General features: G+C 39.7%; 1 protein-coding gene across 8 annotated transcripts in view; it reads left to right on the top strand.

Annotated features, from left to right (window-relative positions):
- pcsk5b (proprotein convertase subtilisin/kexin type 5b) overlaps positions 1 to 16,137 on the top strand; it is a 430,761-nt gene that overhangs the window by 249,571 nt on the left and 165,053 nt on the right. For all 8 annotated transcript variants that reach the window (XM_069930561.1, XM_069930563.1, XM_069930567.1 and 5 more), the window contains 2 exons: positions 8,716 to 8,800; positions 10,182 to 10,285. In XM_069930561.1, coding sequence (XP_069786662.1) covers positions 8,716 to 8,800; positions 10,182 to 10,285 — 189 coding nt within the window. The remainder of the gene's footprint in view (positions 1 to 8,715; positions 8,801 to 10,181; positions 10,286 to 16,137) is intronic.

Here is a 16,137-nt window from a genome sequence, read left to right as displayed (position 1 = left end):
GCTATCCTCCCCACTGCCCAGAGGATTTCATTGGCGACTAGATTATACTCGACTGGGGTAAAGGGGTATTGTATGGTGACCCTGAAAGTCCAAGGCATCACGTTCACAGACTTCAAACTATTAGTCCTTCCCCAATTGTGCACCCCTTCTCTGCTGGGACTGGATTTTCAGTGCCATTTTCAAACCATTTCCCTGCACTTTGTGGGGCCTCACGTTCCATACTCTGTCTGTAACCACTCCACCCTGGAAGTTTCCTGCCAGCGGCAGCCCGAACCACCCACCCCCGCACCCTGGGGCCTCACCTGTAGCCTCTCCACTCTCCGAGTTGCTCCGCCAGTGCTCTTCGCAAACCTCACTCCTGGCTGGAAGCCTGTGGCTAGCAAAAGCCGGCAATATAGTTATGAAGACAGGAAATTCATCACAAGCGAGGTGCGCAGACGGTTGGACGAGGGAATTATCAAACCTAGCTCAAGTCACTTAAGGGCGCAGGTGGTGGTTGTTAAAAACGGGGAGAAGCCGCGGATGGTGGTTGACTACAGCCAATCAACCGTTTCACGTTTCTGGATGTGTACCCCCTCCCACAGATCACGGATGTGGAGAATCATTGCCCAATACCACATGTTCTCTACCATAGACTTACATTTGGCATATCACCAGCTCCCGATCTGCCTAGAAGACCGATCTTTCATGGCCTTCAAAGTGAATGGGCGCCTGTATCAATTCCTCAGGGTACCTTTTGGGGTCACGAATGGTGTTGTGGCTTTCCAGTGGGAAATGGACTGGATGGTGGACCAGTGGACCAGAACGGGCTGACTGCTACTTTCCCGTATCTGGACAATGTCACCATCTGCAGCTATGACATGGAGGATCATGATGCCAACCGTGAGAAATTTTTTCAGACTGCAATTCAGCTGCACTTGACCTACAATTTTGACAAGTGTGTCTTACGGACCACTCGGCTCACAATTCTAGGTTGCGTGGTGGAGAACGGAGTAGTAATGCCAGACGCAGACCGCATGCGTCTCCTCATGGTCTTGCCTCCCCCCCCCCCCCAACCACACCCAGAAGGCACTCAGACGCTGCCTGAGCTTCTCCTACTATGCCCAATGGATTCCACACTATGCCGACAAAGCAAGGCCACTCATCAAGACCACCTCCTTCCCCCTGTCAACTGAAGCCAGAGCAGCCTTCGACCACATCAAATCGGACATCGCCGCTGCAACGCTGTACGTCATTGATGAGTCCATCCCGCTCCAAGTCAAGAGCGATGCGTCCAACTTTGCACTAGCAGCCACTTTGAACCAGGGCGGCCGACCAGCAGCCTTCTTCTCCAGAACCCTCCAGGGTCCTGAGAGCCGACACTCCTCTGTCGAGAAGGAGGCCCAGGCCATAGTCGAAGCAGTACATCATTGGAGACACTTCCTCACTAGAAGGCGCTTTACACTGCTGACCGATCAACGCGCGGTCTCCTTCATGTTTAGCAATGCCCAGCGAGGCAAGATCAAGAATGACAAAATCGCCAGATGGAGAATCAAATTCTCCACCCTTAATTATGACATTCTGTATTGGCCTGGTAAACTTAACGACCTGTCAGATGTGCTCTCCAGGGGGACTTGCGCCAACATACAACTGGACAGGCTGCAGAGACTCCACGAGGAGCTCTGTCATCCAGGGGTCACTAGGTTCGCGCACTTTGTCAAAGCTCGCAACCTGCACTACACAATCGAGGAGATTCGCTCCATGACCCAAGCCTGCCCAGTGTGCGCTGAGTGCAAGCCCCACTTCTTCCGTCCGGAAAACACCCACGTCATCAAAGCCACCTGCCCCTTTGAGCGTCTCACAGTGGACTTCAAGGGGCCCCTACCGTCGACCAACCGAAATACCTACGGTTCCTTACAGCCATCGATGAGTACTCCCACTTCCCGTTCACTGTGCCCTGCTTGGACAAGACCACCTCCTCAGTCAGAGGCCCTGCACAGCATCTTCGCCATCTTCCAGTACCCCAATTACATCCACAGAGACAGGGGGTCCTCGTTTATGAGTGCGGAGCTGCGGTAGTACCTTCTGGATCGTGGTATTGCTTCAAGCAGGTCCACCAACTATAACCCACGTGGTAATGGGCAGGTCAAAAGAAAGAATGCCACCATCAGGAAAGCGATTACGCTTGCCCTCAGGTCCAAAGGTCTCCCCACTTCTCGCTGGCAGGACGTGCTCACTAGTGCCCTACACTCCATCCCCTCCCTCCTATGCACCACGACCAATGCCACCCCCCATGAAATGATGTTCTCTTTCCCGAGGAAATCCAAATCGGGAACAACCATACCGGTGTGGCTCACGGTTCCCGGGCCGGTCCACCACATCCGGTACTCTAAGAACGACCCCTTGGTTGACCGAGTGACTCTGCTCCATGCGAACCCGCATTATGCCTACATTGAGTACCCAGATGGGCAGGAGGACACAGTCTCATTAAGGGACCTAGACCAAGCTGGATCAGGCCCAGCAGTGCTTCCAACCCAACCTCCTCCAAATCCTTCTCCCCCAGGACATGTGCTCGAACAGAGGGACCAAGACCACCTCACCAGCTCAGGCCAGACTGTCAACACCGGTGAGGAATTGAATGAAGCAGTGGCCGCACCCGAGCATGCCGGCAACATGACTCCCATCAACCCCAATCCTGGCACCACGGCGGTTATGCCAGATGGTCAAGCCCCCTGACCAGTACAGCCCCTAACCTCCACCGGGCCCATTTGTTTCTTTTTTTTTTAACGGTCCTCCATCCACCCTGGGGTCAGTTCTCAAAGAAGGGGTGAATGTGATGGTACAGATTCTATCACCAATGTGTATATGTACAGATTGTAGTGTAGGATGATTGTGATTGGCTAAGAGCGTAGACACACCTACTGGCAGGTCTTAAAGTGTTGCTCCTAGCCAAACCAGGTCATTCTGGACTGGTCGACCTACATGTGATACGCTCCAGTCTTCTAGTTAATAAAAGCCTTGGTTTGGATCAACAAGCCTTTGATTCTTTCGACGCGCTCTACAGACAGATATATATAAATTGGGTTAAAACTTTATATAATAGTCATAAGGTAAAGTTGTTACAAATGGGCAAGCCTTGACTCTGTTTTCATTAACTAGATCCAGTAGGCAAGGATGCCGTTCATCACCTGGTTTAATTATCATAGAGATTGAATCTCTTGCAGAACTGATCAATTGATCTGGACTTTAAAGGATTTAAGGTTAATCAAGAAGAATATAAAATTAATTTATTTGCTGATGTTTTGATTTATTTGATGGAACCAATGGGTTTGTTACATAAATTACATTCAGGATTTGAGGAATGTGGTAAATTATCTGGTTACAAAGTAAATTTGGATGAGAGTGAAATTATGCCCCTTACTTTAGGGGATTTCACTCAGTGTCACCAAGATAACTCAATTTAAATGGCCGGTGAATGGAATAAAATATTTAGGGATATGAGTGGACCATAAGTTAGAGAATCTATATAAATTGAATTGTGTACCTTAAGAAAATTGGTGACAATTTGAATAAGTGGAAATTACAGCCAATAACATTATTGGGTAGGGTTTATTGTGTTAAAACAGTGGTTTTCAAACTAAACTCACATTCCATCTGATGGATATATTTTATATTGCATGCTTTTGAAGGAGACAGATTGTGGGGGTAGTGTAGGTCACAAATAAACACAAATACTTCACAAAACAGATCTCATTTAAAATGCAAGAGCTTTGCTCAAACCAGACACTCCCAGGCCCAGGCTTTTGTAGGGACAATAGAAACTGCTAGAGGTTTTCACAAGGAGATGCAAATAGAAGTACCCAACCTCAAGTAGGTGTTAATTGGACATGCTGGATTATTGTAATGGATTATTGTTTTGAAAGCAACAGATGAACTGGCTCAGAAGATTGGGTCTAGTGCCAACTATCCGGTTGCAGTTTGCTGTTTTAAGAAGGTCAAGGCATTATGCAAGCAGAGTTTTTTCTGAGAGAAGGAAAGATAGATAGAGAGAGAGAGAGAGAGAGAGAAAACTGGTGCTTGTTTAAACCCCATTTTTAAAACTGGTTCTGAGTTCAGCCAGTTAAAAACCCTTGTGGTCCAGACAAGAGGAAATGGCTGGCGAGATTATTTCACCTGAAATAAGGAATGCAAGTGGAACTCTGTGGTAACCTGGAAGAAGAGGTTATCATTTGGAAAACCCTGATGGGGCAAGTTTCTTCTGCAAGACACTGAAATGACTGATGGAAGTAAATCAGTTTGTGTGTGTCCAACGATCAACAAATCTCTCTCTGAAACCAACAAGAACCTTCCTGAGTGGTAACCAAATAACTTTAAGCATCAGAGCTTGGTGAAAATTCATAAATGTTGAATTCTGTGCACAATATAAGAATTGCCTGATACTGATGAACTTGGAGGAGTGAGATGCATGATTGGACTGCGAATCAAAGAACTTTTCTGAACTTATACACATTACTTATATGTACGTTTAGAATTCGAAGGGGGTTTAGTTAAATTAATGGTAATAAGTTAAAGATTGATCTGTTTTTATGTTTAAAGAAAATTAAAAATAACCTTTGCTTATGTAACCGTTTGTCTTGGTGAATATCTATTGCTGCTGGGTTTTGGGGTCTTCTGGGCCTGTAACATCTCTGTATGCAATCCCTATGCCTTAAGTGCTCTGTGATTACTAAGGGATTGCTTAAGGTGGTACTTACTGAAATATTTTGCTTGAGGAAAATTGTAATTGGCCCATTTCCTTAGGAATTACAAAACTCTGCACATAACATGCCAATAAGGTATGATTACAACAGTGGTTTACAAACTTTCTTTTCACTCACATACCACCTTAAGTCATCTTTGCTAATCACAGAGCACTTATGGCATAGGGGTTGCTTAAGGTGGAATGTGGGTTTAGCGCGGCAGTTTGAAAACAACTATGTTAAAATGAATATATTTCCTAAAGTACAATATCTATTTCAATCATTACTAATAATGATACCAGAAAAGTTTTAACAATAATTAATCAAATAAATAAATGTTTTATTTGGAATGGTAAGATGACAAGAATTTCTTTGAGTAAATTGACATGGAAATTTGAGTTAGGAAATTTCCAAAATTCAAAAAATATTGAAGAGCAGCTCAAATGAGATTTTTTTGATCTATATTTTTTAGATGAGGAAGAAAAACCGACCAGGTTTAAAATTGAAATTGATAAGATAGGAGAGAGGAAATCAGAAGTATTTATATATAAATGGGAATTGAAATGATTATCTGGGTGAGGGAAGTATGCTTGTTGAAACATTTGATTAGTATATGGTATCAGGTAAATAATGAAATTGGAATGAGGAGTGCCCCCTACCTAAAATGCCTTTGGTTCAAAATCAACTTTTTCCATTTTCAATGGTTAATTAATTTTTAAATATTTGGTCTCTGAAAGGTGTTAGATATGTAGAAGGTTGTTATGAAGGAGGGAATTTTTAATGTCATTTGAACAACTAAAAAATAAATATTGGATATAAAATGATACACTTTTTTCATTATTATTAAATGCTGTCTTATGTAAGAGATGAACTAGTTCCTACAGTTCTGTTACTGAAATGTGGTGATGTATAAAATGTTGATACATAGTAGATACATTAAGAAATTTATTTCAGTTATGTATGCATTATTGAGGAAGGGACTCTTAAACAGGTGATATATAGGTCCAAACAACAGTGGGAAACAGATCTAAATACTAATGTTGATTAATCAAATTGGTCAGATCTGTGTCTAGATAGAATGATAAATACTATAAATGTTAAATATAGAGTAGTTCAATATAATTATTTACACCAATTATAGCTTACACCACAAAAGTTAAGTATATTGAAACCAGATTTATTAGATCAATGTTTTAGATGTAGTCAGGAGATAGGTACTTTCTTACATTCAACTTGGTCTTGGCCCATAGTGAAAATATTTTGGTCAAATTTGGTGAGTTATTTAGAACCAGTTACAGGAATCAAATTTCCATAAAATCCAATATTATTTTTATTAGGTAATATTGAAGGGATAAGGCCCAAATTGAAAATGTCTATATATCCAAAAGAGTTTTTAAAGATTGCTTCAGTGGTAGCAAGAAAATATATAGCAGTAACATCGAAATCAGAAAGCAACCTTGGTATGGAGCAGAAGATTACTTACAATTTGAGAAACAAGTATGATGTATTTTTTGACAATTTGGTGGCTGTATCGACAAATTGAGGAAATTAATTTATAAATCTCTTTCTTCACCTTTGACCCTCTTAACCTCCTTTCGCTGAATTAAATGATTGATGCCATGTGGTGACTGGGTCCCCTGGGCAGCCAGGTTTCTATTCTTTTTTCTTACTTCTTTTTATCTATTTTTTCTATGCTATTTCTTTATTTCTCCTTCTTTTCTATGCTATTGGTTTATTTAAGGGGGGGGGTTGAGGTTTATATCAACATGTAATAGATTTTTTTATTGATTTCTTATTACTATGTATTCTGTATCTGGCTATGGAAAACTTTTAAATAATTTTTCAAAAAAAAAGAAAGAAGCCGCCTCATTAAAACATATAATTAATATTTGGTACAAAATAAATGATCAAATCAGGACTAATGGGGTGGGATGGGGGGAGGATTATCTCCAAAAGCACCCCTGATTCAGAATAGGTTCATATCTTTTAACAATAAAATTTTGGATACCTGGACCTGGAAGGGAGTCGGGTATATCGAGGACTGTTATGAGCAGGGTAAAAATTAATAACTATGTATGGTATTGTAAAAATTAATAACTATGTATGGTATTGTTAATACAATTGTTAATTGTATTATTGTTAATAATACAATTACTGCTATATTCAGTTAACAGCTTATTTAAGGGACAAATTGGGACCAACAATCATTCTTCCAAAATACAGTGATATTGAGAATCTGATTCAAAAGGAAAGCACACAGAAATTTATTTCAGTGATGTATCTCTTCTAACGGGAGCCCCTAGATAATTCTAGACAGAGATGGGAATCAGACTCAAATATAAGAACTGGTGAACAAATCTGGTTGGATTTATGTTGGGACAGTATGACAAATACAATTAATGTAAGATACAGACTGGTGCCATATAATGTTTTTCACCAGTTATATATCACGTTGTCAAAATAAATAAATTGAAACCAGATATTTCAGGTCGATGTTTTTAGATATGGCAAAAAAAGGAACCTCTTGCATTCAACCTGATTATGTCCCAAGGTGAGGCCCTTCTGGGTAGGGAATTTTCTGGAGTAAATTATAGTATTACGGGCCCAGAGGACCCCAAAACCCAGCAACAATAGATATTCACCAAGACAAATGGAACAAAAGTTCCTTTTAATTATCTTTTAAACATAAAAACAGGATCAAACTCTAACTTATTACCATTAACTTACCAAACCTAATTTAACCCCCTTCTCATGCTAAGCGCACGTGTATGTGATATGTGTGAGATCAGAAAAGTTCTTTGATTCACAGTCCAATCTCAATTCTCACTCCTCCAAGTTCACTGACCCTCTTAGAACAGCAAACTGCACTCAGACAACCTGCCGCTCCAAACCTAATCCTCTGAGTTCTTTCATTTGTTGCTTTTTAAAACAACAATCCATTTGTGAAGTCTCTGTAGGGACTGCCCAAAGCTCTTGCAAAGGTATTCGGAGCCGAACTGTCTGCTCGAGCAGAGCTCCAGTATTTTAAATGAGATCTGTTCTGAAATGTTTGTATTTGACCTACATTTAAAAAAAACCTGCCGCACTTATCTCCTTTAAAACACATTTATATACAATATAAAATACAGAATAATCTGTCACAATAGGAATTAAATTTCCACAAAACCCAGAATTGTTTTTAACTTGGGAATATTGTGGGTGTAATACCTAAAATGAGGCTGTCCAAATATCAAACAGAATTTGTCAAGATCGCATTGATAGTGGCCAGGAAATGTATAGTGGTACTTGGAAGTCTGATTCCCATCTAGATATAGCTCGCTGGAATGCAGAAATGCATAGTTGTATTCCCAGAAATAAGTGCGGTATGTTTTTAAAAATATGGCAGGCATATTTACAAAATGTGGATGAAAATCTTTAGCTGTGCCCCTCCCCCTCATTCTCAAGACCTATGTCAATGTCCCTCATGATCTTGGTAAGTCATGGAAATTAGAAGCCTGTGAAGTAGATAACAAATCCCCGACAATACCTCTTTTTTTTCTTCTTTGTCTTTCTTTTCTTTTTTTTTCCCCTTGGGATTTCTTCTTTCTTTACTAATTCTCTCTATTCCATTCTTGGGAGGGGGGGTGAGCTGAGTGATTATAGTTACCATGTATCATAGATCACTAACTCTTCTGTATTTGAAATATTTTCTTTTGTTCTTGTTGATTGCATACTTGGGTTTAAAAAATGTAAATAAAATATTCAAAAAAGCTTAAAACTGCAATGGTTTGAAAGTAATCTTGTGTGCGCACGCGCGCGCGCGCGCACACACACACACTTGCGCATTGTGGGATTTAAGATAAGTAAGAAATGTTATGTTATTAATAGTTTAATAAAAAACTAATATTTTAATTTTTACCATTGTCCGGTGAATTTTCCATTGCTGTTCATTTATTAGCACGAATAAGATTTTATTAGTTTCGTAACAACATTATTGGTAATTTTTTTTTCCCCTTAGGTGAAAATATGTGCAGAAGATGTAATGAAAACTGCAGGAAATGCAGTGTATTCCACCATTGTACAAGCTGCAGGCCAGGCTGGAGGTAAGAGCATCCATCATTCCTTTAACAAACAAAAAAATGGAGTGGCAGAGAGCTGAGCAACATTGTGTCTCAGAGAATCATCGAAAAGGTGCAACGCAGAAGGGGGTGATTCGGGCCATCATGTCTGTGCTGTTGGAAAAGAGCTCTCGAACTTTATTCTACCTTCTACCCTTTAAATTACAGTCTTCAAGTCCATTTAAAATACCTTTGTGTTGTCTTGAATAAGTTTAAAAATCTCCAAATGAATGTAATATTAACACAATTAGTCCAAGTTTATTTTTTCAGAAATTTATCTTTATTATGTTGATATTCAACCAGCTCTTCGATTATGGTCTTGTTGTCCACTTTGGTATGTATAAAGGTATTTATTTCTTGTTAGTTTTTAAATCTAAGAATACACGCAGTGTTTTTGATTAAAAATGCAAATTTATAAAAGCCTTTTCAGATTGGTGCAGTTAGGACTTCAGGTGGTAAGCTTACAGTTCACTGAGACTTTTGACAGATGAGGTTTAATTCCACAGACTGCTGTAAGAGATTATGAAGGAAAGAGACAATAAACCAGTGTTTCTCAACCTTTTTCTTTCCACTCACATACCACTTTAAGTATTCTCTATGCCCTTGGTGCTCTTTGATTAGTAAGGGATTGCTTAAAGTGGTTGAAAGGTGGAAAGAAAAAGGTTGAAAACCACTTTTAATCATACCTAATTGACTCGTTATGTGCATGGTTTCATAACTCCAAAGAAAATGGGCCAAATGGCTATTTTTGTCAAGCAAAATATTTCAGTAACAATTGGGTTACTGAAATTCTTCCCTTCCCACTCATATACCACCTTAAACAACCCCTTACTAATCACAGAGCACTGATGGCATATGGATTTTTTAAAGTGGTATGTGAGTGGAAAGAAAGGTTGAGAACCACTGCATTAAACTTTCCCAAATTGGCTGCCCAATAAAATCAAAATTCATGCATGAGGAAATGAAGAAGCCATGTGGTCTAGATTTTTAAAGTTGAGCTATTTTTGTTTCTTATTTCCACGTAGTTCAGATGTCTATAATTATTGTCACAAACAGAGTGATTTCACTTTCAACAGGCAGAAGCAAGCATTTCACTGAAGATTTCCAAACCTCTACTTGCTACACAGTGTTCAGGATTTTTTTCTTCCTGCTACCTCACTCCTGTTCTCTATTTCAATAATAAACATTGAATAAAAACTATTCAGTTTCACCCATTTTTACCTTTACCACATCCATTCTTCCTGGGAATGGAGGCACTCTCCAGTTCGATAACCTTGTCTGGTTTTCTTTCTCGGCTCTTAAATACTTGTTTTTTTTTTACTGCAGGTGTCAGTATAGAGTAACTTGTCTTCCTTCTCTCTGTCAGGTTGCAGGGATCGAAATGCGTCTTAAACTGTGAAACTGGAACTTACTTTGATTCACAGAGCAAAGACTGTGTGAGGTGTCCGTTGCCTTGCGCAGCTTGTGCAGGTAAATTTGCCGCCTCATGTATCCAAATATGTTCTGCTTGTAACCAGACTGTATTTATTGAGCAATCTTATGGTTAATGGCACAAAACTATCAAATGCAGTTCGTGAGGATTGCACTAGCAGTAGCCAGGAGATATATAGGTGTTACATGGAAGCCTCACTCTCTCTCTCTCTTCCCCCTTCCCCCCCACCCAATACTCACTGGAATATGGAAATGCAAAGTTGTGTACCCCTGGAAAAGGTAACTTATAATCTTTAAAAAAAGTTTATTAAAAATATGCCAACTTTATTTGAATCATACTGGCTTAAGGATATAATTAACTTCCCCAAAAAGGTTTAAATAATATATTTAGGTTAATAGCATTGAATTCGTGAAGTTCAAACACCCCTTCTATTTTGGACAATTAAGGTGAGATTTGGGTAATCATATGAGACTCTGTAATTTTAAAAATATAATAATGTTCTAGATGAGGTTTCGAAAAATGAAAATAAAATATTCAAAAACAATGCATGTTCTGCTTTTTTTTTGAAGGAACATGGAATGTCAGAATGATTGGTTTCTTAGGTACATAATTATTGTGTTTCATGATCCAAATGGACTAGTCATTTGTGTTCAGATGCTGAAGCCATTGTATTGTCTTCATTTATATTCTTAAATTTTAAAATGTAGATGTACTGCATGATAACAAGCCCTTCCAGACCCCAAATACACCAATTAACCTACAGCACCCCCTCCCCCAGCCCCTCTGCATAAGCTTTGAAGGGTGGGAGGATACCGGAGCACCTGGAGGAAATCTACAGAGAAAATGTACAAATTCCTTCGAGACACCTTTGGGTTTGAACCTGTGTTGTTGGTGCAGTAATGGTGTCACACAAACCGTTACATAAACTGTACCACCTTATGTCAAGTGAATATTTTGCATTGTGCCAGAATGACCTTGATCTTGTATTGGATGCAAAATGTTATTTTTGTGCCCTTTTACAATTATTTTGCCAAGCACTATCTGAAAGCTGCAGGAGTACCGTAAATATTTGAGTATAATGTGAAAAAATTTTACCCTCAAAAATAGGTGGGTCGCATTTTAAACTGGAGTAAAATTTAAAAAATATTTCTGCAACTAGGGTTGGAGAGACACCAACGCCACTCAGGCAGGTGAGGGGAGGTGGGGGGGTCATGAGAGATGACATCGCGAATTGGGTGGCCAAGCGGGCGGAGAGAAGCCAGCGCGACTCAGGCGGGGGAGGGGGGGTCGTATTATACATGGAGGGTCAAATTTTTCCCCCTTTTTCCCTTCGAAAATGGGGTTTGCATTATACACGAATATTTACGGTATTCACCAGTCAATCAAATAATTTCATCTCCCCTTTGTAACTCCTCACTCTGTCATTTTGCTTCTCCTTTCTTGCTCTTTACCTGGCTAATATTTATTTAATCCTTAGCTCTTTATTTCCTACTCTTCCCTGGAATTACTCCAGAACTAAACTGGATTATTTTGCACAATGATGTTTCACTGTCTTAGATTCTTTTAGGCTAGATAAATGCCAAATGTGTAAATTTTCTGTCTTATTGTCTTAAAACTGTTTTGGAGGTAATCTATTGCCTTAACCAATTCTTTAACTGTTCTCATTCCTTGCTCACCTTGTTTAGGGTTTGTATTTTGCATGTGTACAACAATAACCTTCTGGTTAGCCTTGAATTGACTGTTGGTATTTATGCATGTCTGTTAGAAGTTTGTGTTCCAGTCCTTGGTGAGATTGTAACACAAAAATCCAAGTCTTCCGTTCAGTATTGAAGTCATTCTGCACAATAGAGTTGCTTTTAGTTCAGACATGAAAGTCATGAACATATGTTTTCTCGTGTTGAAGATCACTAGACACAAGTTCAAGGAGGATTAGTGATTTTCCCTGCAGTCCTGGCCAATATTTATTCCTCAACTAATGTCACATTTATATATTAAAAAAAAATAGATTTATGGAGTTTTGTGTGCAGGTTGGCTGTGGCTTTCTCAACACTATGATGGTGCCGAAACATTGCTGGAATTTCACTGGCTTCAAAGCATTTCTGAATGTTGCAGGATCATGAAATGTGCTTCATAAATACTACTTTTTCATTCTCTCAAAGGTCAAAATGGAATGCTTTCAAGGAGTACAAATAAAGCACCCAAAAATGTAGTGTTCACCTTGTGAAACCACCACATTACATGACTGTACAATGCTAAACTGCAAAAGCACCATTCTACTGTCTGAACTAAGTGATCAATGGTATCAAACAGAAATATTGGAAAACCTCAACTACATAATATGAATGAATGCAGTCTTGCATTCAATTGTAAATAATGGGCATATAAACAGCTGCTGAGAGAAGGTAGTGATTACCAGGCAAACAAAGGAAAGGAAAATGATAATGAGTTTACAAAATTCTTGCTACTGCCAGGAAGGTATTTCATTTTTTTTTAAATTACAATAGTACACATTAAATTAAAACTAGATAAAGTTTCCTAGTGTAACAAAAAAAGTTGTCACAATAGTGTAGTCAGTTCTCTTGTGGTGTCAGAGCTGTCCCTGATTCGTGTAACAAGGGGAGGTTCAAGAGCTGATAGCCATTGGAAAGAAACTGTTCTCAAACTGGGAGCTGCTGGTCTTCAGGCTTCTGTACCTTCTACTTGAAGGTAGCAGTAAGAAGTGACCAGTATGGTGGGGGCCCTTTATGACATTACTGCCTTCTTGGGACAAAACCTCACATCCATGTCTTCAATGTGATGAAGCTGGCTGTGGCTTGAAAAGATTCAAGGATGAAGAAGTGTATCATCTCCACTGACTTTTAGCAATCCCTGGTTCATCACTGCACAAAGTATAGAGGAATTATTTGAGATGGCAATGAACATCCCAAGTGCATGCCCCAGAATCTCAGAAGTTCATGGTGAAAGAAAGGAAGTACATATTACCCCATAAGTTACCTACTCCTGTATCCTGTCAGGCACATCCTACCACATTTCCAGAAGTCTGCTTCCGTCATCAGTGTCGTCAGTCACTGCAGAATACACCGAACCAAAGAGAACACAAAGCTTCTTTGATCTTGGGGTTGTGCCTATGAAGATGGCGACTCCATATGAATTTCTATATGCTTTGATCTCAGACCACAGGCAGTTGACTCCTTTTGAAGAGTTGAGATTTATTGTCTACATCGACTTAATAGGGTCCAGCATGGAAGATTCGATCACATATTATCCAGGATTGGCTGGCCAATTGGATAAAAAAAATTGGTTTAACAGAAGGAATTGGAGAGTGGAAGTGGAGAGTTGTTGATTTGTTTTGAAGACCTGTGGGCAGTAGTGTGCCTTAGAGATCAGTGATGGGTCTACTGTTGTTTGTCATCCATATTACCTATTTGGGTGACAGTGTCAGTAATGTGATTACTAAGTTTGTCCACCAAAATTGGTAGCACAGTGGGCAGTGAAAGCATTTTCTTGAATTACAACAGGAACCAGATCATCTGGGAAAGTTGGCAAAGGAATAGCAGATGTAATTTAACTCTGACACGTGCAAGGTATTGTATTTTGCAAATTTAATCCAGGACAGGTCTTAAACAGTAAATGGTAAGTGTGACAGAGTATATAGATATGTTTTTGAGAGATATATTGGGAAAGGTTTGTTAGACTAGGTCACATACAAACACTTTAAAACAGATCTTATTTAAAATACTGGAGCTCTTCCCCATGATAGACATATTGGGGGTCTCAAAGCTTTTGCAAGAGCTTTGAAGAGTGCTCAAGAGACTTCTCTGAAGGAGAACTTGCTGTTCTAAGAGGGTCATGTGGTTTTGCAAGCAGGGAGAGACAAACAGGCTTTCTCTCTCACACACACACACACACACACACACACACACACACACACACACACACACACACACACACACACACACACACACACACACACACACACCACTTGTACAATGTTACAACCAGCAAAAGGAGCTGGGACTGGAACAGGATAAACTGGCAAACTTATGGAAATCCAATTTTTAAAAGCCTTTGTGGTTCATGCAAGAGGAGAAGACTGGCTGTCTGATGTTTCATCTGGAGTAAGGGGAAATAAAAAGAACACTTTGGTGACCTGAAAGAAAGACGTTATCATCTGGAGAACCCTGAAGAGGCAGGTTTCGTCAGCAAGACACTGAAGTGGCTGATTAAAAAGGAACAACCAATCTCTCTCTGAAAACTGACAAGCACCTTCCTGAGTGGTAACCATTTGCCTTTCAAGCACCAAAGCCTGGTGAACTTTATAAATGTTAAATTTTGTGCACAGCATAAGGATTGCCTGCAACCAGTGAACTTGGAGGAGTGAGAAGTGAGATTGGACTGTGAACCAAAGAACTTTTCTGAACTTACACACACGTGCGCTTAGACTTAGAAGGAGGTTAAGTAAGTCAATAGTAATAAGATAAAAATTGATTCTATTTTCATGTTTAAAGATAATTAAAAACAATGTTTAAGTAACCATTTGTCTTGGTGAATATCTATTGCTGCTGGGTTTGTGGGTCCTCTGGGCTCGTAACATAAGTCATTAAATAGTATTGGAGAACTCACAATGGCTTTATCCTTGGAATATTGTGCACAGATCCAGTGATTACAGCCACAGAAAATCTGCCATTATGCTGTAAAGAGTTCAGAAAAGATTCACGAGAATGTGGCCAAGATTGGAAATGTTGAATTAGAAGGAAAGGCTGGATAAGATGGGCCTGTTTCTCCCTTAATTTGAGGCTAAGGGGTGACATTAGAGGTATATAAAGTCATGAATTCAAACAATAAGATGGTTGTTCACATCCTTGTTCCAAAGGCAGAACTGTCAATGTGTGAATTTTGACAGTGCACCATGACATTCGATCACTATGCACCTCCATCACTCATACTGAAGGCCTCAAAGCCCTTTGTTTCTTTCTCAACAACCACCCTCATCCAGCTTGGAGGACTTGCCCTCTCCCTCAATAACTTCTCCCACTTTCTCCAAGTCAAAGGAGAAGCCACGAGCCCCAGCTATGCCTGCATTTTTGTTGGCTACATGGAACAATCATCTACACAGACAAGACTCCTCAACTCTTCTTCTATTACATCAATGACTACTTTGGTTCTTCTTCATGCACTCACGATGAGCTTGTCGACTTTATCCACTCACCACCCAAGAAGGAACTGAAGAACAGAATTTCCCTCTGCTCCAGCATACTGACTATTAGAAAACTGCATTATTCCCAAAGGGTGAGATGGAGAGGATGGTTTGTGGAACTATGAAGACAATTAGGAAGTTTTCTGTTTTCAATTTGTTCCATCTGAACCTGTCTCAAAAAAAGAGTAGTGAAAATCTGATTTAAACTCATAAATGGTGTTCCATCTGTTTGGCAGGTTGAATGTTATTTTTACACATCCTCAACAATTAGGTTTGGATTATCAACTAGGGGCTCAGAGTTGATTCCTGTCAAATGTGGATGTGTTCCAGTTTACAATTTAATGTGCTTAATCAAATCCTTCTGATGGGTCCCCAGGCTGCTGTGTACAGGTTACTTCAGCATTTTATGGATGAGAGTTCACAGCATGGAAATCATTGAAGTTAAAAGTAGAAATAAATCTTGTGAAACCTTTAACCTTACACCTAATTCTTATTCCATGTGGAAACAAGCTATCAGAGACTGTGGATGCAGCTCTCGGAAAACAGCTTCCAGCAGGAAGAGAACACAGATATTTGAATCACAATTAATGTCCTTAAAACTATTGTTTTCCCTTCTGAATCCATTTTTCTGACCATCAAATTTATGTAGCATCATAGTGAAGGAGGCCCAATGTCGACAAGTTTGAAAAGTGA

Source organism: Narcine bancroftii, chromosome 1 (assembly GCF_036971445.1).
Source record: "Narcine bancroftii isolate sNarBan1 chromosome 1, sNarBan1.hap1, whole genome shotgun sequence".
Taxonomy (NCBI): Eukaryota; Metazoa; Chordata; class Chondrichthyes; order Torpediniformes; family Narcinidae; genus Narcine; species Narcine bancroftii.
Note: the sequence above shows the minus strand (reverse complement) of the source record. Positions and strands in the feature narration are given on the sequence as shown.